The sequence below is a fragment of the Gymnogyps californianus genome, chromosome 24 (genome assembly GCF_018139145.2).
Source record: "Gymnogyps californianus isolate 813 chromosome 24, ASM1813914v2, whole genome shotgun sequence".
In the NCBI taxonomy this organism is placed as follows: domain Eukaryota; kingdom Metazoa; phylum Chordata; class Aves; order Accipitriformes; family Cathartidae; genus Gymnogyps; species Gymnogyps californianus.
Genome location: NC_059494.1, coordinates 1424657 through 1446989, shown reverse-complemented (window position 1 = coordinate 1446989; position 22333 = coordinate 1424657). Strand labels below are relative to the sequence as shown.

The 22333-nt window shown below is 45.7% G+C and overlaps 1 protein-coding gene across 2 annotated transcripts; it reads left to right on the top strand.

Annotated features, from left to right (window-relative positions):
- Window positions 1–391: 391 nt before the first annotated feature.
- SLC25A42 (solute carrier family 25 member 42) lies at window positions 392–21003 on the top strand. 2 transcript variants are annotated; one of them, XM_050910638.1, is made up of 8 exons: window positions 392–415; window positions 9885–10007; window positions 11144–11255; window positions 13595–13620; window positions 14469–14635; window positions 15287–15403; window positions 15896–16047; window positions 16446–21003. In XM_050910638.1, exons 2-8 carry the CDS (start codon window positions 9924–9926, stop codon window positions 16769–16771), a joined length of 984 nt encoding a protein of 327 aa, XP_050766595.1. In that variant the 5' UTR covers window positions 392–415; window positions 9885–9923; the 3' UTR covers window positions 16772–21003. The 2 variants fall into 2 exon arrangements, with proteins under 2 accessions (XP_050766595.1, XP_050766596.1); XM_050910639.1 differs by lacking the exon at window positions 15287–15403.
- The last annotated feature ends 1330 nt before the right edge of the window (window positions 21004–22333 follow it).

The following is a 22333-nucleotide window of genomic DNA, read 5'->3' as shown; positions in this document are numbered from 1 at the left end:
CTGTAGGACACCGGGCATGGCACACAGCCACGCAGGACGGGGGTCAGGCTGGGGGCGGGCAGCCGGGGAGGCAGGAGGAGCCGGGCAGGGCCCGCTGCAGGCAGCAGAGCCCGGGCGCTGAGCACGGCCCTGCGCGGGATCTGCGCGCCCCAGCACCGCGCAGCGCCGGGCGCACCCCGCCTCCATACCGAGGGGCCGCGCAGCCCGCCCCTTCCCGGCACCGGTTGGTTGCCGCAACCGCCTGTCAGCGGCCGCGCAGCCACTCCCCTCGCACGGTACTGCCCCTACCGCGGCGATTGGCCGCCCGTCAGGGCGGGCCCCGCCTCACGCGGGCGCAGGCGGGGGAGGGGGAGGCCTGGCGGCCGCGGGGAGACAGCGGCTGAGGCGGCGCCGAGCGCGGAGCGGAGCCGAGCCGGTGAGTGCGGGCCGGCCCCGGGCCCCTCCGCCCCGCGGCGGGCGCTGACACGGCCCTGGGCGCCCATCGCCGCGGCCTCGCGCCTGAGGGCCAGGCAGCCCCGGGCCGTGTCGCGGGGCCGGGTGACATTGCCGCGGCCTCCCGCGGGGTCACCGCCGCTTCGCCCCCCCGTCTCCCTCCGTGCTGTCCCGGCGGTCCGGCCAGGGGCGGCGGGGCTCTGGCTCCTCCGGCCGGGCTTCGCCGCCCCCCTCTTCTACCCGGGAGTTCGGGGGAGCGGCTGGAGCCGCGCCGGGAGCCGGCCCGTGCTGCAGGAGAGCGGCGCTGGCCTTTGCCGTGGTCACCGCCGAGCTGCGGCACCGTGCCGGAGGCCCAGCCCGCCCCCGGGTCGCGCTGCCCGGTTGCCTGCAGGCTGCCCACCCTGCCTGCCTTCCCGGCCACTGCCTGCTTGCCCCGCTTGGCCACCTTGCCTGGCCACCTGCCTGGCCACCTGCCTGCCCTGCCACCTTGCCAGCCTGTCCCGCTGCTCCTCTTGCCTGTTTCTGGCCCCCCTGCCTGTCTCCTGCCTTGCCTGCCTGCCTACTGCCTTGCCAGGCAGTCCCGCTTCTCAGGTGTGAGGCGGCGCGTCTGTGTCAAGCGTGTCAGGCTCCTCTTCCCTTCAAAGTCTTTTGATCAAAGCTGGGCTCGGATGAGCGTGCATCTCCAGATGTGCGCTTAGATGCGAGATCTGATCTTTGTTTTGTTTTTTAAGTTGATGTGAACCTGAGAATAAGGCAAGCTTGTGTTTCTCTGCTGAGGGGTGGATGCCAGAGGGCAGGGGAGACATTAAATGCAGATCTCTCGACGTCTTGTGCTTCTATCCTACTTCATTGTAAGCAAAAAGTTGCAGAGCAGGGGTGACTGCCCTGCTTTGCCTTCAGATATGGAAATGGAAGAAGCGTCTTGGATTGGGTTTAAATTGTAACGTAAAAAGACACATGGAAAATGCTGGAAATGATTGTGCAGGGTTAATAAACACTGTTCCACCTTCTCTGCTGCATGCAAACGTGTAACTCGCTGTACCGCAGGCGTAGCAGTTGGTGCTGCAGTTGCTTTGTTGACTTTAAACCTACACTCCCCTGAAGTTTGGAGGAGTTGAAGATGTGTTTGCATTTGTTGACTGTGTTTTTCCTGTTGGCTGTTAATTTAGCAAACTGCGTAGAGTGGGTTTGGAGTCTGCTGTCACTTGGCTCTTTTTGGTGTTGGGTTCTTATGCTTCATGGTCACATTAACTGCAAAGCTTTTTCTGGAGGTTGTGTGCTCCTCCAATGTTTTTCTGTGGTTTGATGAATTTAGAGTGTTTTGAAAACATTCTGGTTTTTAAATGGCTCTCTCGTTTGGGAGAAGGGTGTGTGTGTAAAGGAACAGAAGAGATGTCTGTGGGTGTTGGAAAATGGCTGAGGGAAAAGAGACTGTGTAATAAGGGTACCAGAGGGTTGGTATAATCATTCCAACAACCTGTGGGTGAATGTATTTAAAAATAATCGTGTGATTGGGTGTCTGAAACACCAGGGCTGGATTCTAGGTAACTCTGAGTATCTCTACATCCCGCTAGAGCGGTGGATACTCAACACTTATTTTTCTTTCCCCCAGCAAGTCAAAATCATTGTTTAGGACCTCTGAATGTTGGTCTTGAGGAGAGCTGCTGTGGAGGGGGGGACTGGGACTGGGACTGGGACTGTCCTTGGTGTTGGATTTCAGCAGGAGCTCTCTGGCCCCAATGATTGCTTCAGGCAGGGGAATTTTAGGGGGAATTTTAGCTCTTGATAGCTGTGGTGGTTTAACCCCAGCTGGCAACTAAGCACCACCCAGCCGCTTGCTCACTCCCCCCACCCAGTGGGATGGGGGAGAGAATAAAAAAAAACCACAGCTAAACCTCGTGGGTTGAGATAAAGACAGTTTAATAGGCCAGAAAGGAAGAAAATAATGATAATACTACTAAAAGAATTAGAACATACAAAACAAGTGATGCACAACGCAATTGCTCACCGCTTGCCAACCGATGCCCAGTCAGTTCCAGAGCAGCGATCCGCCCCTGCTGGCCAGCTCTCCCCAGTTTATGTACTGGGCATGACATCATATGGTATGACCCTTGGCCAGTTTGGGTCAGCTGTCCTGGCGGTGTCCCCTCCCAGCTTCTTGCGCCCCTCCAGCCTTCTTGCTCACTGGGCATGAGAAGCTGAAAAATCCTTGACTCAGTATAAACACTACTTAGCAACAACTAAAAACATCAGTGTGTTATCAACATTATTCTCATACTAAATCCAAAACATAACACTATACCAGCTACTAGGAAGAAAATTAACTCTATCCCAGCTGAAACCAGGACAATAGCACAGCAGTATGAGTCAGGAGCTGCAATAATTTCTTTTTGCTTGACCTGCAGCTGTAGCTAGTACACTGACTTAGGCAGTCCCCACTGTGAGTGCATGTTTCAGGCATATCTGGTATGTTAAACTTTGCTTCAAGAGGTTACATAAAATGTAAGGTGAGCACCAACACGGAGTGTGTGGTTACCTGGTGAAGCAGATGGGCTTGATACAGGTCAGACAAGTTTGCTGTTAGAAAAAAGCTCAGGAACCAGGAATAATTTTCTTCTAGTAACTCTGCTGCTAATTGTGGGAAGATGCATTCAGGTTTGTACCTTCCTTATGTGAAACTGGTACCAATACTCCACACTGCAGTGCTGTTCTCCGTTTTCCAGGTGGTATATAAGTATTCCTGGTAGCTGTCTTACAAAGGGACATTGTGTTTTGTGTTGTATGGAAAGGTGAACTGAAATGCAAACAGCTTACTCCAGGTCACAAAATAAATGAGTGTTGGAGGAGTTCTTTGCTCTCTAGTTGCACTTTAAATCCGCTACTCCTTGCTGTTGTGCAGTTAATGATAAAGGTGTGTCTGTGTCATGTGCTGCTAGGCCTGAGTTACCATAACATAATCAAACTCGATTGAAATCTGCAATGCTTTGGCTAAGCAGAGTTGATGCTTAACTTTTACATTAGTTTTTGTACGATTTAGAGTGAGAACAACAGACAGTGGGGTGGGTAACTCGCGGTCTAGCATGACTCCGTACAGTCAATGTGGAAAGCATTGCTGTTAGGAAATGACACCTGCTTGGCATGCTTGTGGGTCGTTCTGCTTAATGATGGAAGATTTTAGTTCTTTATTTTCCTTTTTTTCATAGGCAATTTAAACTGCTGGGATTTTGGAGCACAGATTGTAATTATCCATTATTGTGTTGAAATAGTTCCTGGCAAAGATTGCTCATGTATTGACTGGGGGTTGCTTGTATTCCAAATAATCTCAGTTTGAATTCAAACATTTCGTCTGTGCTGGGATCTGTCACTTTGGGACCTTGTGTGTGCCTGTGGTGACATTCAGGTGAGCATATTTAGGATCCACTGATGGGAAAGCTTGTATTTGCATGGGGGCCTGCTGACCAAGAGGTCATATCTAATATTTTACTGTCATTTCTTTATGACATTACCTTTGAGAAATAATTTTTGAGAGGAGTATTCAAGCTGGGAGGATGCTTGGGGTTTTTTGTGTGTGGTTGGTTGGTTGGTTGTTTTTCTGCCTTCTGTTCCTGAAGGAAGGTGATTGCTGTCTGACAAATGGAGTGGGTTCAGCAGAGGGCCCCTGTGATTCAGTCTCCTTGTTTAAGTGCTCCGTTCTCCCTCAGATAAAGCTGTTATCTGTCTTGCAGATAAGAACTGGTCTTCAGTTTTTGGCTGTGGAAAGCATAGTTGAGGTGTTCCAGCAACAGTCGTCTTTTAGCAACTGAAGAATGAAGCACTGTTTTTTTCTTGCCAAGAGTTTCTGTGTTCTGTGGCTCATGCCTTCCTTCCAAGCTTAGTTCAAAATGCGAGTCTCTTGGACTCCTCTGAATAATACAGCTGGCTTTGCTAGCAGAGGTTTAGATTTAGCCATTTCTCAGTGTTCAGCAACTGGCTTAATTCAAGTCAGATAATCTAAAACCATGGAAAGAATTTGTATCTTTATCCTCGGTTTTATTGGCAGACTTGAGTTATATCTGGCTGAGGGAGGCAGGAGGAGCATTTATTTTGTACTTTGGAGCTAAGAAAGCATGTAAAAAATTTAAAATCTTCCAGATACTGTAATTTAGTGAGTCTTTTAGTCAATGATTCTTTAAAATCATGCTAACAGTTTCTGTACGGACCTTTAAAGGAAGAAGTGCAACGGACTATTCATAGCTAATGTTTTGGGCTCAGATTTGTATGCAACTGAAAGATGAATGTGACTGAAGAGAGTTGAGTCTGCAGGGCATATCTGGTTTTGATTTTTAATGGCTTAATCAAACTGGAAGGCAAAGCTGAACCTCAAAGGGCTGTCTAGTTATAGTTCATCCCCCTGTTCGGAGTGTTTCAGCCCTTTTTTCTGTGATTTTCTGTGGTGCTTTTGCTCCAAGGGTGAATTTAAGGCTGCAGTAATCTCAGCTCTTACCACATCTCTTTCTCTGTCAGGCTCAATTGCTCAGTTTAACAATAACAATTGAAGGAAACCTAATTGAGCAACTTCCCTGGGTACTGTTTAACTTCAGCCCGCCTGGGAAAATGTGTGAAAATTTCTGCAGGAACTCTCTCGGTTTTCTTTTTTCCTAATTTAATTAGATGCTTTCATTAGTGATGTTAAGGACATAATAAAAAAAAAAAAAGAAGAATTAGGAACTGGATAGCTGTTGAGTAATGAGGGAAGCTAGCATATCTGAATGGAGTTATACAAGTGACTTTACCTGAATGAAACTGAAATTCTGCCCCAGAGGTGAACTGTGACTTCATCCAAGTCTGTGTAACAGTAATGTCTGTGAGCTGGAAGTATGGTAGGTGCTGTACGCAACTCCCAATTATTGAACAAAAAAGTCTTCTAAGTTTCTGTATGCGCCTTGTTTTGTCTCCTCGTTTTTGGTAATGATTAGAGAGAAGTAGATAGCAGGACTAAGTTTCTTCTGCCTATCTTATGAATACAGTGCATTTTGTGGGCATCAAGTCATAGCAGCTCTTGCCTGCTGAAACTATGTGGTTTTGCCATTACCTGTCTGTCAGGGCACTCCCATGTCCAGGGCTCTAAACTACTTTCATAATTACTACTGGAGTTGTCCAAGGAAAAAGCAAACATTTCTTAGCAAATAGCTGCCATTGGATTCAGATAGCTGATGGTGCTGTTTGCTTTGCAGTCTATCTGCTGTTCTTGCTGGATAGATGATATTCTTTCAGAAATCTTAGTGTTTCGTGACGGGTCTAAATTCCAGTGGAGAATATCAGACAAACATGTTTTTTGGTAATGACACATTGCAAGCCAGTCTCTGGGCTGGATGCCCGGGCTTCTCCTGTTTTCTGACTGTGTAGTAATGTGCAAACTGTAATGACTAGGTCTGCTTTTGTAGTTAAGGTATTTTTCTATTAACAGGTAGTTTCGGGTCTGCCCGGGTGTTGGCAGAATGGGAGTGGTTAGGATGTTAGTGAAGCCTGGAGAGGATGGGCAGTGTGATTTCAGCCTCCATCAGCCCCGAGTTTTGTGCAAAACCCAGATCTCCTCCTTCCTGCTGCTCCGAGAAGTTGGTGGTGTTGATCTGCTGTGGGAAAGCATGTGCGTAGCTGATAAAATACATGAAGGAGGGATTTCAGGCAGGTTGTGCTGTAATGTGAAGTCAAACTTTTAAATAAGCTTTAATTTTGAAATACAGAAATGTATAATAATCTGCAAGCCTTTACTTCAGCAATGTGATTTTAATTGTACACACCCTAACTGGAGAACTTGTGCTTATTTCTTAGTTGTGATGCTGGTCTCTGAAACTCATTGGCTCTTCTGCTGAGGAACTAATTATCTTATGGCTGTGTAATTTAAAATATGTTCAAATGAAATAGCTGAAATATAGCATCATGATTGGATTCACAAGTGGCTTGGACAGCTAGAGCTGTTTTTTCTCTGAACCCCCACTCCCCTTTGGGCAATGAACTGGCACCTGCCTGTAAGACATTCTTCCTAGTAGGTTGCTTTTATCATCTGAATAACTTGATTCTGTCTCGCCTGTCCTTTTAATCAAAATCACCACCAAGAAAAGCAGAATGTCTAACTTGTCAGAGAGTCAATTTGACAGCTTGATTGAACTTGCTCAGGTATTCATTAAGCGCTGCTAGAGAGAGCTGGGAGAATGGAAAGGAAAGACTAACAATGCTCTAGTTTTTAATGTGCAGAGCATATTCTGTGCATCTCCTGGTATGCAGGGAAGGAAACTTGTTTTAGCGCACGGATGTTTCTGCAATTGCTAGAACACGGGCAGGATACCTAGAAAGAGTCCCAGGGCTCAAAGGACCGTCACAAAACAGAGCGTTGCAGCTAAATTCATCGGTTTGTCTAAGATGCCACTGCCAGAAACGAAGGGCCTGAGCTTCCCTGTTTCGCAAGTTGGTAGATAATCTTTAATCTGTGACTGTGATTTAGCACGGCTAAGTTACAGGCAGTGTTTTCTAATGGAGTTGAAACTGGATGCCGGAGTAAGTGCTTTGTACTTTCAATAAACTATCATGAATTTTGTTGTAAAAGCACAGCATATGTTACTCATTCAACCTCTAACTTTTGAACTCGCCTTCGCCAGCAATTTTGCTTTCTGATTATATATTCTCTTAGGGGAATGGTTTGCTCTACAGCATGTAGTACTGAGGAGTCTGGATCCAGATGTGTGACAAGGACTCGTGTAACTACAATATAAATAACACAGAAGTGTGTTATAAAAAAATAAATCTAATCCACAGCTGTTTTTTTTTTTCTTGTTTCCTGGGGCTTTGTAAACATAAGTAATGACTGTGTATGGAGCTATACAAAATACAAGGATTTAACAAATATCCTGCTGCTCCATGTTGGGTTTCAGTGGATTACTTAATGAGCAAGTCAGATATGCAAAATAATGGCTGACTTCTAATGGCCAGGCACTACAAATTCACACTGAAACTTTAAAGCAAAGCTTTATTCTCTGTGGCTCCAATGTGCATTATTGGTCATAACAGCCAGAATTCATTTAATAACTCACCGACATCAGAATCCAGCCCAACTCCAAAATAAAACAGAGCTGCATTGCTTTGCAGCGAGCAAATGTGAATAAAAATAATAAATGCTATTTTTACATTTAAGTCTCTGAAAGTTTAGAGCCTATGTTTATGTAGAGCATGTGGGCAGTTTTAATGTGTAAAATTGAGCATATAGACAGGTGTTTGTAAGATCAGGGCATTGGGCACTAAAAATAAAAAAAAGAACATGTCTGAATAGGATCAAAGAGAATATTGTTGAGTAAATGGATATCATCTTTATGCATGTGCATCTTCTAAAATAAGTCCAGGCTTAATAACATCAGTTTAGTTTTTAAAATTTCCTTTTAGTCATCTCTTTCTCAATCATTTTTCAAAATCATGGTTTAAAATAAAGTTGCATATTGCATTCCTAAGCTCTTTAGCATGATTTCTATTTTTGTGGGTTTATTTTTGGTAGAGATAAATCTGATATTGTGACCTACATTTCTTTATTTGAGACAGCTAGGGATAATATCTCTACCTGCGATTTCTTTCATGCTTTTGCTGAAAGGCATTGTTTTACAATACATTTTCCAGGTACGTGAGATAAGAAGGAAAGGAAGTAACTGCAGACAGTAATTAGAAATAATCAACAGTCTGTGTTCTTCAAAATAATTTAATGAAGTGCTCTGCTCTGTAGTGTTATGAATCATCTTTGGTCTTGATCCTTAAGGGAGTTTTTGTTCACATGGTCTAATGTGACCAAGCTTCCGTGATAGAACTTTTCAAGTGCAAACATTGATGCTGTTTAGGCCATGCTTTGGCCTGTCAGATGTTCTCTTTCATTAAAATTTTGAGTTATTACTCTCTGAGCAACATCCTGCGATCTCCTCTTTTTGAAAGCACCCTCAGGAGTTGTAAACACATTGATACGTGTCTTCCCAAAGCTCTAGCAAGTGATGTCTGGCATTAAAGATACCCAGGTGTGTTTGTCCTCCTTTGGACTGAGTGCACGGGTCATGCATAGCTTCATCATCACAAATTGGTCATGCACGAATACAGACAAGGCTGATCTGTCTCTGGCTTTGCGTTAATATCTCTGCTGCAACCAAGGGGTTTTGAAAGTGAAGTCTGGCACTAATTTATGAGAGCAATGTGGGGAAAAAAAATAGGTCAGCAAGTATGAAAGGTGCTGACAAGCATATAATATCTAGAGATTGTTAAAACGGGGAAAAAAAAAAATAGTCTTAAGACGGTCTTTCCAAGTAAGCAAGCCGTTCTGCCTGAGGTTTCCTAGGCATCAGAGATGGGCAGAGGTGAAGTAACTTGCTGGAGGATATGTGAGAAGGCTGTGGCAGAACTGGGGAGCAATTCAGGAACCCAGATTTCCTAATACCACATTCCTTGAAAGGAAGCTAACAGGATGGAAATGTGGCTATTTGAGCAGGCTTGTTGCTTAGAAAACTGATCTTTGTAGTTACACACCCCATTTGTGAATAGATTCAGAACTCGGAGAGGCCACCTTTCTGTGCTAACTCAAGTTTTTCAAACTTTAACTCTTTCATTTCTGCGTATTTAAGGATGAAAAAGTTGCATCATAAAAAGCAGAAATACTAGAAAGTTAGATGCTAAAGTGATAGCTTCTATTTAAAGCATTTTCTCTGCATTTATACTCTGCAGCTAAGGTTAGACTGACCTTGCATTTCATGAGGCAAGTGAGAGCATGTATCACAGCAAGAAACACCTGTGCAAACTGCACTGATTCACTAGCTACAAGCACATGTGCATTGCAACTGTGAAGAAAGGGAGTTCTGAAATCACTGATGTGCTGCTTTCAGTCAAATCGCTGGCATCATCAAAATAGCCTTTATGGCACGTGTGAGGCATTGGATCTATCTGTTTCCTAAAATAACCTCCAATTGCTTATGGCAGGCTTTTGGGACTTACTGCTGTGACTATTTTTTCCATTTTCCAGGGCTAGGTTTTAAATTTCTATATGCCTTCTCCAATATCTAGATGCTCAGCAATCAGACTGAGTAGCAACCAAAATCCTCACTGTAAGCGATGGAAGAGGGCAGAGCAGGATCTGATTGTTCTCTCTAGAACCTATGGATATTTTGATGTTGTAACTTGCAGCCGAGTTCCTTGTGGGCTGAAAAGAGTGACTATGATTGACACAGTTTTTACATAGCACCAAAGTACCCCTCCCCGATACACTTGCACCTTAAAGGAAGGAAATGGCGCTAGGATCCTGGAAATGCTCTTCATCTGGGAGCTTGGGAGAGGGGTTTTCCTACTGAAAATGGCCCTGGGAGTAGGTCACTCCTCCTTCCTGTACCAGCTTTTTATTACCTGCGTATTTCCTACTTTTGACACTAACTCTTGCTTTGTTCTTGTGTTCAATTTAGGAGCCGTAGCTCTTCTGCCCACTTGTAAGTGCAACTGGTATGGGTAATGGTGTGAGAGAAGGTCAAGTGGATTTCAAACGGCAGGATGTGGAGCCAGTTACATCAACCCATCTCCCATCAGAGGTAAGAGCAGGAGACTGTTGGGTATATGCAGTGGGTTTGAGAGAAGAGCTGCGTGGCTAGTCTCCGAAGGAAGCATCTCAAGGGGAATTGAGCTGCCGAGTCCTGAAAGGGCTGTAGTGCGTGTGCAAGCCACATAACACGTAACTTCTGCTTTCTCTGAGGATGGCCAAGCAGTTCCAGCCCTCTGGGAAGAGGCTGGGCATCGCTCACAGCTGACGGGCAGGCAGGGCTGCATTCCTTGTTCAAGGTTATGTCTTGTTATGTCTTTAGTGGCAGTGCTGGGAAGAGAGCCATAAGTCTTGGTGTCCCTGCTCTTGCTGCTGTTGCTAGACTTTTGTTAGAAACACTGGAAGAGGAGGTGATGCTGAACCTTGGTCTGATTTAGACCAAAACTCAGGCTGAAGTTCACACAGTGCTGCCTTGCATGGCTACCCTTGCGTTTACATCAGACAGGCAGAGATTAGAACGGAAAATTGAACTGAACCATGTATTTCGGTAATAAACATTAACTTTTTAGCTGTGAAACATTCTGAAAAAAGAAAAATGTTAACTCCTCTTCTCCATGAAAACACAAAGCATATCAAAAGTTAACATTCTTAAGCCTTGTCTTGACTTGTCTTTCAGGCCATAACCTTCACGGTGTTAGATTTCAAGTCATTTACTTGCTTTCTGCCCATGTGTTATGAGAAGATAGCTGCTTTATAAATATGAGCTGTGGCAGGAATGTCAATAACAAAACCACTTCCATTCTGTTTGTCATAGTAGGAAACCTGTCTTGTTTTATTCTTAGGATCTTGGGAACAATGTGGAAGTAGGTTGTGTGTTACCAGAAGGGCAAGAAAGAAACTTACCTTCTCTACATGCCTAAATCATGAGGAGGTAGTGGCTTAGCTTTTAGAAATCTGAATGGGGAGAAAACAGTACATGTAAGAGATGGCAGACCTTGGAACTTTGCATCTTGGCAGACAAGTCTAATCTTTGTGCTTCGTGATCTGACCTGGAATTTACTGTGCTTGACATTTTGAAGAGAATTTTGACCCAAGTCCTTGAGAGGGAGTAAAAGCTGCAGCAAAGATAAAATATTACAACTTTTGCTTAGGATTGACTGTGTCATACTGAACAATGCTTTTTTCCAGGATAACCAGGAGAAAAAGAAAGTACTCAACTCCCTGATGTCTGGTGCATTGGCTGGTGCTGTTGCTAAAACTGCAGTAGCTCCACTGGATAGGACAAAAATCATGTTTCAAGGTGAGTCCCGTTGGCTTTTGCAAAATGCTCTTACTTCATTGTTAGCAGAATCCAAAACAGCTTCTCTGATGTGCTCAGCCAGCCTGTTCTCCAGTGCTTTGTCCTCCTTCAGTCTGCAGAGACCTGGCAGGATGCAGACAGAATAGTGACGTTACCACAATGAATTGAGTCTAAAAACCTATTGTTTGATTCTTGGTAGGATTATTGCAGGTGTCAATCAGCTGTGCATCTGGCCCGTACTATTGGATCCAAGTCTCATGGTAGTCAGCAAGAGTTTTGCTATTTCAGTGCAACGCAGATGCACACATTGCTGGTTAGAGACGGATGCCTGTGGCTCATGAACGTTGGCTGGCCACGTGTATTCTGTGACATAAGGGAGAGTTTTGGAGTGCAGGGTAAATAGACGCTGTAAAGGCAGCGTTTGAGGGGATGATTGGTAACACTCTGTTCAGTTTGGAGAAATAAGGTGGGGAGGGGAAAGGAGCAATCTAAGGAGATGTGGTGACACTGGAGGGAAGTAATTGAGCTGTCTGAGTTTCTTGCTGAAGGCTGGATACCAGGCTGTGCCTGCTCAAATGCATGCAGTCTTTTCTACTAAGAGTTGCATTGTATTGCAGCTGAATTGTTTTGGTTAGAGTTGAAGTTAATGATGAAAAGTACTGCAAGAGGCATTGAAGCTGGCGTACCTAGCTTTGTATTACAAAGCCCTTTTTGGAACTCGTAAAGTGTGTAACTGAAAATGAAATGAATAGAAAATTCTCGCGCGTTTAGCGGGATTTGGGATTCAGCCCCATCATAGGCTCTGTTCAGCTCCCGTGTCAGTGCAGGAACTGTCAGCTACACTAATTGTCCCAAAGAGTGCAGACAGTTAATACAGTAGACATTTGGCGAGGCCAAGAATTTTAAATCTGGTTGACATCCCAGATTAAATGAATTGGGTAGGTTTAATCTAATCCCTGGATGAGATTTAATTTTGAATTGACTTTCATTTGACATGATATTCATTCGCAACATAGCAGGGGCTGAGGTCTGGAATAGCAGGGGTATAGATCAGGGAGTTCAAGCTGTAGGAAGCTAAAGCCTGGGCTGGCTGCAGGCTGGGATTGCATCTGTGACCAGATGCTTGTGCAGCAATGAGTACGCGCTGTGCTTTCTCACCACAACAAACACTGCAGTTCATCTAAGGTTGGAAATGTCAGGATCAGAGGTGAGATGGAAACTGCAGAACTGGGGTGAGTCAACAGCTGTCTGTATAAATCACCTTTAATTTGTACAGGCCTACATTTATAAAAAGACCTGTTTGGTTTGGCCCACTAAACTCGCTGCAAAGGATATGATTAAAATGTGCCCATTCTGACCAATTTCTTAGTATCTAATGGATTTCTTAGACTCTTACTCTCCTAAAGGTTTTTAGTCTGGGGCCTCTTCGCTGTCTGTGAAGAGGGAAAGCATCTTTGGGTCATGGGAGTGTAGGAAGGTTGTCCCTTGAACTAGAGACTGAAGAATTTTCCTGTGGGAGAGGGAAGAGAGCTCTTTTTCATTGCAGAGCCGGCTGCAATTGGTTCTTGAGGTGTTTTTATTTCTTTAAAAAAAAAAAAAAAAGTGTTGAATTGCATAAAGGAGCAGCGTGGTGAAAATGTATTTGCATGTGATTGTTTGATACACTTGAGAGCTTACAAGTCTCAAAGGAGTTTGAAAGAAACTGCAATAGACACTTAATTGGAACCATGTTTCATTAGCGTTGCCGTTTGGGTTTTAGCCTGGGTTTCCTTCCTGCTGTAGGAATGTTACAAAACAGAGCTGCTGTATGCCAAATAAATCTTGCTTCCAAATGCCTTGAGTATTACATAGTTAAAGAGATGCTGTCAGTTTGAATGGATGCAAGAAAAGAAACTGAGTGTTCATTTGAGTTTTGCTAGGATGAAACCATTCTTGCGTGGAGCCTCACTAAACAGACCCGTTCTTTGCTGGATTCTGGCATAAGGCCGCAACCTGTGCATGGAAATGCTCTACTAAAATAAGTGGTTGGTGCAGTTTGGGTTTGTTTGTTTTTTTTTTTTTTAATTTTTTATTTATTCATTTATTTTTAGTGCTTTAAAGTAAGAAGTGTGACAGAAACTGAGCGTTTTCATAACAGTAGGTGGAAAAATGAACTTGTGTGCTAAAGAGAGTTTAGGAGCACTTACCTGTGGAAAGTCTTTGTTTATTATAAAGAATCTCTATTTTCTCTTGCATTAATTCTTTTGTGTCTATTTTTATCCCTTAGATAAAATGCCTGTATGGTTTATTTGATCCATCTAAATGTATTGCAAGACCTAATGCTCATTTTTTCTTTTTAGTGTCTTCAAAAAGATTTTCTGCCAAGGTGAGGTGATGTGTCTGTCTCCTGTTGACCTGAAGTGTTTGATTAATGGTAGTAATACCCCTAACAGCATCTTTTGTTTGTATTTATTTAACTTTCTTGCTTGGGTTTTATTAGCAGCACTCATAGTGAAAGAGCATAGAGGGAAAGACTGGAAACAGTATTGTTTATAATACTCCTTAGGACAGTGCTCTTTCATGTTCATGGTTTTGTCCAGTGTCTAGCACAGAGGAGCCTCAGTCCTCATTCATACTCCAGGTTCTAGCTGTGACATGACAGTAAATGTTGTGGCATCGCTCAGGGCTTTGTTTTGTTAGGCCTTCTCCTCTAGTGGTTGCTTTCTGTGCCCCAGCTACCATTGGAGTTGTTTCAGAGTATATAGGAAATTTGAATTTGGGAGCTGATCGCTGTCATGGCTTGCTGAATGTTTTGTTGCATGTGCATTACGGCTGTTCCATGTGTGCTGTGCTAATATGTATAATCCAGATGTTTCTGTCTTATACTAAGAAGATTAATTTGAGTTGAGGAATGGTTTGTGCAAACAGCAGTCCAGCTCTGTGCCTTGCCTTCGGAGGGAAAATGAAGATGTCTTGAATCTAAATCTCTGTCTTCCTGACTCTCGTTCTTTTTTGCTTTAACGTATCTGATGCAGTCTCCCCAGAGAAGACATTTTAGTCGTCTTATTCTGGAGTCAGGGTTGCGAGTGTAAACAGCTGATACCAGCTTACTGTGGTTGGGGTGGGAAGGAGGATTTGGAGAGGTTAAGCTATAGGGTCACCTTTTCCCCCTCTATTGTTTGGACTCCTTCTTATCATGATCTCCCTGTCTGACCTTTGATCCGTTGCCTGCAGGAAGCCTACAGGCTGATTTATCGCACCTACCTCAATGAAGGCTTCTGGAGTCTCTGGCGGGGGAACTCAGCCACCATGGTCCGTGTGATCCCTTACGCTGCCATTCAGTTCTGTGCACACGAAGAGTACAAGCAGCTCCTGGGGAGTTACTACGGCTTCCAGGGAAAGTAAGAGGCAGCGTGGCTTTGATCCTTGCAGAGGAGGATGGAGCAGTTTGTGGGACTGTAGATTGCAGGGAGGGAGCACGTTTCTCTGCTTTGTGCAGGCCTGCTGAGTTGAAAGCTCTGTTGGTACAGAGTTGTGCCAGCCCCTCTCGTGATGGCTTCGCAGGACAGGGTGTGTGAGGGGGTTAAGCAAAGGGCTGGGCTTCTAGTCTTGCACAGGGGAGATCTCTGTGAGAAGACGACCCTGGCTTCTAGAGGCGTGAGCAAGAAGTGGCCTAGACATTGAGTTAGCACTTCCCTGTGCTGAGAGTGGGCAGGCAAAACAAAGAGCTTTTATTTGCAGGAGAAGCAACAAGATCCAGCCTTGCGCTGTTATCTGAGCCGTGTGTGTGGCCTGAGCCTCTTGCTCTTGGGCATGTAGTGTCTGAGACACCCCAAGTCAGGCTTGCTGTCCTCAACAGAGATTTTCTCTAAGCTTCCATCTTGAATGGCTGTGGCAAACCACAGCTGCTGCAACCCCCACCCACCCAACTCTCTTCAGTACACAGGCAGGGAAGGGATTCAGTAGCAGATAGAGTAGAGCCATGCTCAAAAGCCACGTAGTATTTCCATCTCCAGGTGATCTGTTTGGTCTCTTCTCTCACCTTACTTTAGAGCGCTGACACCCTTTCCTCGATTCATTGCTGGCTCTCTGGCAGGCACAACGGCTGCCATGTTAACCTACCCCTTGGATATGGTCCGTGCTCGAATGGCTGTCACGCCGAAGGAGATGTAAGTGCCTAACGAAAGCAAGTACAAGCACCACGAACAAATGCAGAACTTTCTGTTAAGGTCAGATGACTTTATTCCCATTTTCTGGGTCACTTCTTGCTCAGAGCCTTTGGTGTAATAAACCTCTTACTGCTGGGGTCTGAGCACTGATTAAATGACCAGAGCCCTGGTTAGTCCAGGGGCTGGAAGGAGATCGATACTGAAAGACCTCACTAGTAAAACCTGTGTGTTGTTTCTTTAGGAGGCCAGCTGGCACAACGCCTCCGGAAGAGATCTAACAGACAGGATAGCTTGTTATGATAGGGCTATAGGAGAGCTGGTGACTGGCTTCTCCGTTTGCAGACAGGCTTCTGAAATCCCTTCTGAGCTGTTTGATGAGCTCAGAGCAGAATTAATTAATTGTTGATCCTTCAGAAAGTCCTGTTGGAAATATTACTGGTGTGTGCAGTCACTAACCAGCACAGATTTGGTTTTCCTGTGTCCACTTGCTAGGTACAGCAATATTGTTCATGTCTTCATCCGAATATCCCGAGAGGAAGGATTGAAGACATTGTATAGGGGATTTACACCAACCATCCTTGGAGTGATTCCGTATGCTGGGCTTAGCTTCTTCACCTACGAGACGCTGAAGAAACTACATGCAGGTAAAAGCAACTTGGTTTGCTTTCAGATGAAATGGTGTAGGCTTTTGGCCAACTTGAGATGTTTGAATTCAGTGATACAAGTCCTTTTCCTGGCCTTGAAGCCAATTGCAAAGTTCTGTGCTTGTGGAGGATGCCTTGTGCCTCCCTCTCTCCAGTTCCATACTATGAAGAAGGCAAGCTGCAGAAAAGCAGTATCTCTGGGTTGCAGATGAACAAGAAGATGCCAGTCCTGGGTGCAGAAGGACTTGGTTACATACCAAGTCAGCTAACAACCAAGTTGGGAACAAAATCTCAGGAGCTCTGGCACTCAGTACTCTCTTTGGCTCTCAGTCCACTTGACCTTAATCATGTGTTTATTACAAGAAGCTTTCTACACTCTGCTACTTTCTCTTTCCCAGATCACAGTGGGAAATTGCAGCCATCCCCTCCAGAGCGGCTTTTGTTTGGTGCCTGTGCAGGCTTGATTGGCCAGTCAGCTTCTTACCCCCTGGATGTGGTTCGCCGACGAATGCAGACGGCGGGGGTTATGGGACACACGTACAGTTCCATCCTTCTCACCATGCAGGAGATTATAAGAGAAGAGGGACTAATCCGTGGCTTGTACAAAGGACTCAGCATGAACTGGGTCAAAGGTCCAATTGCAGTGGGAATAAGCTTCACAACCTTTGACCTGACGCAGATCCTTCTCCGTAAATTACAGCACAGCGCTAATGTTGAAAGGTAGTAGCTTAATCCCCACAGCCCTTGCTGGGGAAAAGTACAACACGTGTAGAAAGAGCAATGCTAGCGTTCCCTCACTTTGTACATGCTCTCCTGCAGCTGAGAACCTACCTTTCTTGTTTGTTTGTTTTTTCTGTTGTTGGGTTTTTTTTTCTTTTTAATGAGCCTCTGAGTTATTTGGAAAGCTCCACCCGAAACTAACTCTTTCCTAAGCAAAATTCTTCTTACAATTCTGCAGAACTGAGTCCTCTAAAGTAGCTGCCTCACCCTTCTGTTTTACTCTTTGATACCAGGAGTGGAGCCTCTCAAACAAACATGTGCTGCTGCTGGCTCCTCACCTGGTCTCTGTGGGCAGATGAAGCGGTGGATGATGAAAGAGAGGACTCAGTGCTGTTGGAATGAACCCCTGAGTCTGGGAAGTGACTGCTGCTCCTGGTAGGCAGTTTTTAGTTACTGAACTTGTGTTAGCTGGAGGCAGTCTGCCAAGTGCAATATTCCAGTTAGTCTGTAGGGAATTCCAGATTCCCCTGACCTGTAAGCATCGGTCTCCATAAAACAGGACACGGCAGGGTTTAACAGGTCCAGGTCACTTCTTTTGTTCTGGAAGCTGAATGTGAGCGCTGGCTGGAAATGCTGCCCTTTTTCAAATGTTCTTCTCATTTCTTGCTTGAGTTGCATAAAATATCCCTTGCTTGCAGTGTCCCTCTGAGATTACCAAAGAGTGTAGACAGCAGGGCAGGAAAGTTCTGAGCGGTTTTGTAAATCAAATTCTCACGTTTGTTGTCAGTGTTGTTGAGTAGGGGCTGTGCCTGGATTCACAAACTGGATTGAATCAAGCTGGAGTAGTGCTTTCGGGCTACCCAAACCCTTCCGTTGTTGTCGTGGTCTTAAAGGCAGCGTTTTCTGAGGGATTTGGCAGACTGCAGTGTTGATGCACTAGAAAAGGAAGCGTTAGATACTCAAAATCTAAGCAGTTTTATCCTTCAGTATTATTGTTGCCGCTTTATGCACGGTGCGAGAACAAACATCTCAAAGACGCACATGTGATGCAGACTTAGCTATCCTGAAAGGCTGTTCATGTCTGGTGAATGCAGCCTAGTAGTTGACTCAAGCTGCTGGCCCTGCTTCTGAACAACTTTGTTGTCTTTTGGTGCCTGCTGTGTAGGTTGTGTCCCCTCTGTTCATTAGTCCACACCTAAGCCCACTTGCTTTTATTCCTGGAGTTCTTCTGGACCAACTGGGTCCTTGGGAGAATGGGCACCACAGCCAGTATTGACCCTTCAGAAATTATATATAGTGCCAATCATTTCCAGTTGCAATTTGAAAATGAATGGTAAAGTACTTTTCAGTGTTTCTATTTCAAATCGGTTTTCAGGGAGATGGAGATCCGGGGTGGTTTTGTTTTATGTTCCATTCCTGTATTAAATTTGGAGTGCAAGAGATGTCAGAGCAAACTTTAGACTTCTCTGAGAATCGGATTACGTAAGTCAAGATTAAAAATCCCTTTCCAGCCGACATAGTCCATAATGTAGAAAAGAAAAATAAGGCATAATTTAAAAGCTGTCGTCTTCTGGTGTATGTATTTTAGCTGTTGTAGTTTGAGCGTTGTGTCATGGCTTTATTAATGGGAATGGAGGTAATTGCACAATTGGTAGAAATAGCTTTCTCCTTTCTTTTGTCTTTGCACTTGTTCTTCGGAGCATAACTTGCTTCTAATGCCAAATATTTCCCTAGGAATTGAGCACCTACACTTCCATTTTGTGGACATGGCAGAGAGCCAGCCTACTGAAGTATTAGCATGCGTGTTGTTCCCAGAACACGTGGGATCGATCATACTTTAATGGTTGTGGATGGGCGGGGTATTAACCTTAGTAGTTTCTGCCTCCAAGCCCACAAATGACGATTTCCGTTGTGAAACTTGACTGCAGTCACTGATTTACCTTGTAATTAAAGAAATGTTAGGTGTTGTTGTTTTAAGAGTCTTTAGCGATGATAGCCATGAATTCTGTGTGTTTTTTGCTCCCGTTGCTAGTGGAAGATGATCAGCTGTTCTCTTCATTTGGATGAAATTTTGTTTAGTCCTTTGCAAGAGCTCTGATTTCTTTTCTCCAATGGAGAAGCCAATTATTTCTGCTCTTGTCTTTATCTTGTCTGGCCCAGTGAGGAAATACTAAGGCAGTTGCATCCTACCGCAAAAGTGAGGTACAGACCAGCAACTAGGTGTGTCAGGAGTTCACTGTGCGTATGTATGTGTGTCTGACTGTGTACAATCCATGCCAAGTTCTCTCTCAGCTTGGAGGCTGCCAGTTCAAAGCACGGTCCTTTCTGCACAGCCGATGGGTACTATATGAAGACGAGAGGAGGCTGAACTGTGGCATCCAAGTTAGAGCGGGCTCCTTTGCTCCACAGTACGGTAGGTCATCTCAGAGGCAAGCGCAGCAGAGCTTGTCTTATGAGATGTTGAGCATCACTGAACCCCTATGGCAACAGAGGTGGCTTAATTCCTCCTGGGTCCTGACTGAGAAAGGATTTACACTGGATGACTAGCCTCTTGTTTGGGACTGAACGGGAGGGCAGATCTGCACAGGGTACCTTCTGCCCAACGTCAGGAGTGCAGCTAGTATATTAAATGAACGGGAAGCCTGTGGAGGAGGCAGCTTCTGGCTGGCTGACCCTGGCATCACCCACCTTGCAGCCGAAACGCGCTGCAGGCAGCTCATCTAGAGCCTGGGGACTCTCAGAAACAAGACCTGAAGCACAGCCAGACTTGGAAGCATTGGGCTCAGAGAAGTTGTTCCTTAATTAGCAGCTGCACCTGATTTTAACTCAATGGAATTTTAGCCACACGTTTTTCCAAGTTTTGCAGGCTGAGTGTTTGTTCAGAGACAGATCTTTGAATTCAGTCTGTAATGGTTTTGGTGCTTTTGTTTCTTGGGAAAAGTGTTCAGAGTAACTGTGTGTTATTGCTTTGGGTTGTTTTAAATAGCTTTTTTTTTTTTTTCCTTCTCTGATTTGAATGTAGAAAAGGAGAAACAGAGTGTTCTCTTCCCTTCCCTTAATCCTTGCATGAATTGAGACATGTTCCAGATCTCTCTGCTGCCTGGAATAAGTGCCCGAGGAGTTTTGGGCATGCTGATTTAGAAAGGGAGGGTGCCTGTGTGCTGGCCAAGAAGGTCCATTGCCTTTAGCTCTGAGAAAGGAGACAAGTCTAACAGGAATATTCTCTAGTCCTTCTTTTCTTTAGAACTTCTTTACTACCACAAATTCCCCAATTTTTAATTTTATTCTTCTCAAATTCCTTGATTTTATTTTCAAGTCACGTTTCTCATTGTTCCTTAAGGCATTACCGCCAAACATTGATTTGTGCTTTTTTCCTTGTCTACTCTCCCTCCCTCCCTGCTTCTGCACCTTTAGTCCCGCACTAGCACTTCGAGAAAATCAGGTCCAATGAAATGCATCCAAAATGACAAAATTGCAGCTTTGATAGAGATGCCCAAACAGCCCAACTAGGCTTCCCACTCACAGGCAGGGGTGCTTGTGGGGGGGGGCAAGAAGTTAAAGGCACTAGGTGACGGGGCAGAAGGTTTTTTGAAAGGTTCTTGAACTACTTGTCCTGCCTAGCGCCTTCGCTTCTCCTAGCACCTTTCCATCACAAGCTGTGAAATGCTGCTGCTTGTTGTTGTTTCCTCTTTCGGTACCTCCACGTGATGCCCACTTGGTCTGTGAAAGCGGCTGCTTGCTGGGTAGGTAGCTCGGGGAGAGCTTGTCCTTCTGGGAGGCTCAGAGGGTCAGTTAGGGAACTTGAATATGCGAGAGGTTGGACCTGAGCTGGCTTCTTGCAAACCCCTTTGCCCTGCATGCCCCGTGCAAACCTCTGCCAGTTCCCCAGGAAGGCAGAGCTGCCGAAGAGCCGGCTGGTGGTTGGCGGGACCGTGGTGGAAGGATCAGGAGAGGAGTCACAGCCTCCTGAGGCATGAAGTCACTGAAAGCCATGGGGTGGGTAGTGTGGTGTAGCGTTGGTACTCCGTGGGAGCTCTCCAAAAGGAGTTTCATAGCTTCTGTGGAAAAACAGTGGTACTTCTGTTAACTTCTTACCGCCTTCCACCTAGAAGGACTCCAGCACTATCATCTTCACACTCTGGTGTCTTTAACACAAAAGCAGGTGACGCATGAAAGGAAACTTTGAGCAGAAGCACTGTGGCAATCCCGAGTGAGTCTGGTGCCCGTTCTGGGTGGGGAGGAGGGGGAGGAAATGTGGTGGGATGCTTCCCATGCCATTTCCCCAGTGCCTGGCTGGGTACTTGGGCTCTGCAGAGAGCCAGGGTGTGTGTTACGGACCCTCCCTGCCTGGACTGGGCCAGAGGAGGAGGTGGCCTTCCTACAAAACAGCCTTTTTTTTTTTTTTTTTTTTTTTTTTAATTGTGGGGGCTGATTCCTCCTGCTACCCCCGTCTCCCCCTTAAATGCCATGTGATGCAGGGTTTCCCAGCACTGCCTGTGTGGTCTATGCATATATTAGCACAAACACTGTTAAATGCCTTTTGTCAAGACGTGTCCTCACCATCAATGTGTGCGTGTATGTGTGTGTGTCAATTTTGACTGCTTTTCTTGGATCTGGAGTTCTATTTTATTGCAGTGAAGACACTTTGTTATATAATGTTTATATATTTTAAGATTTGTGCCAAGAGAGGATGTATATTTAATAAAAAATTATAATTGACTTTGCAGGCTCTCTGAGGCTGTCTCCTGCTAAATGTTGCTCGTAAGAGAGAGGGGCCTGCCACATCTGGGTGGATTTATTGAGGGACTAAACATGGGGCTGTCTGGGTGGGGGGGCTGTGGCTGGGGGTGCCTCTTGTGGGGCTGACTGTGCCCCCAACCACACACGTCTCCTGTGCACGGAGCTCCCTCCGAAGCGCACGGGTCGGTGCTTTGGGCTTTGTGTGGAAGCTAGGAGAAGGTTGAAGAAGGAAAGCAACTCTGGAGATGGTCCGAAACCTGTGGTTCCCGCAGAGGAGGCCTGCGCTGTCCCTGTCCCCAGCGCCACAGCGTGGGACGGGACGGGTGTGCAATGGCAGCAGGTGGCACTGTCGGCTTAGGCATGGCCCGACGGCTTCCCCGAAGTTGGGGACCCCCGGCTGCTGCTCAGCCCTGCTCAGCTCTTGGGGCTTTCAGCTGCATTTCAGGTCTAGTGTGGATGTGACACTGCGATGCCTTGCAAGGTAGGAAGGTCTCAGCAGTGAGGACAGGTCCAGCCCTCCCGGAGTAACCTCCCTGTAGCCCACGTGCTTGCAGAGCTGATGTCCTGCTTGTACCCCAAGAGAAACTGAGACCCAGAGGCTGAGACTTCCACCAAACCTTGTAGGAAGCCTGTGGCAGAGCTGGAGAACGGTCCCTGGCCACCTCCCCTGGACCAGCTGCCTCTCAGACCCTTCCAGCTGAGGGTACCATCCCTACCTTTGGCTTTCTGGCTCCCTGTGTGCAGGGGAGCATCCACCCGGGTTAGTTTGGGCTGCCGGCCACAGAGAGAGCTGTGATTAGAAATTTCCTGCTGCTCCAAGCAGGAA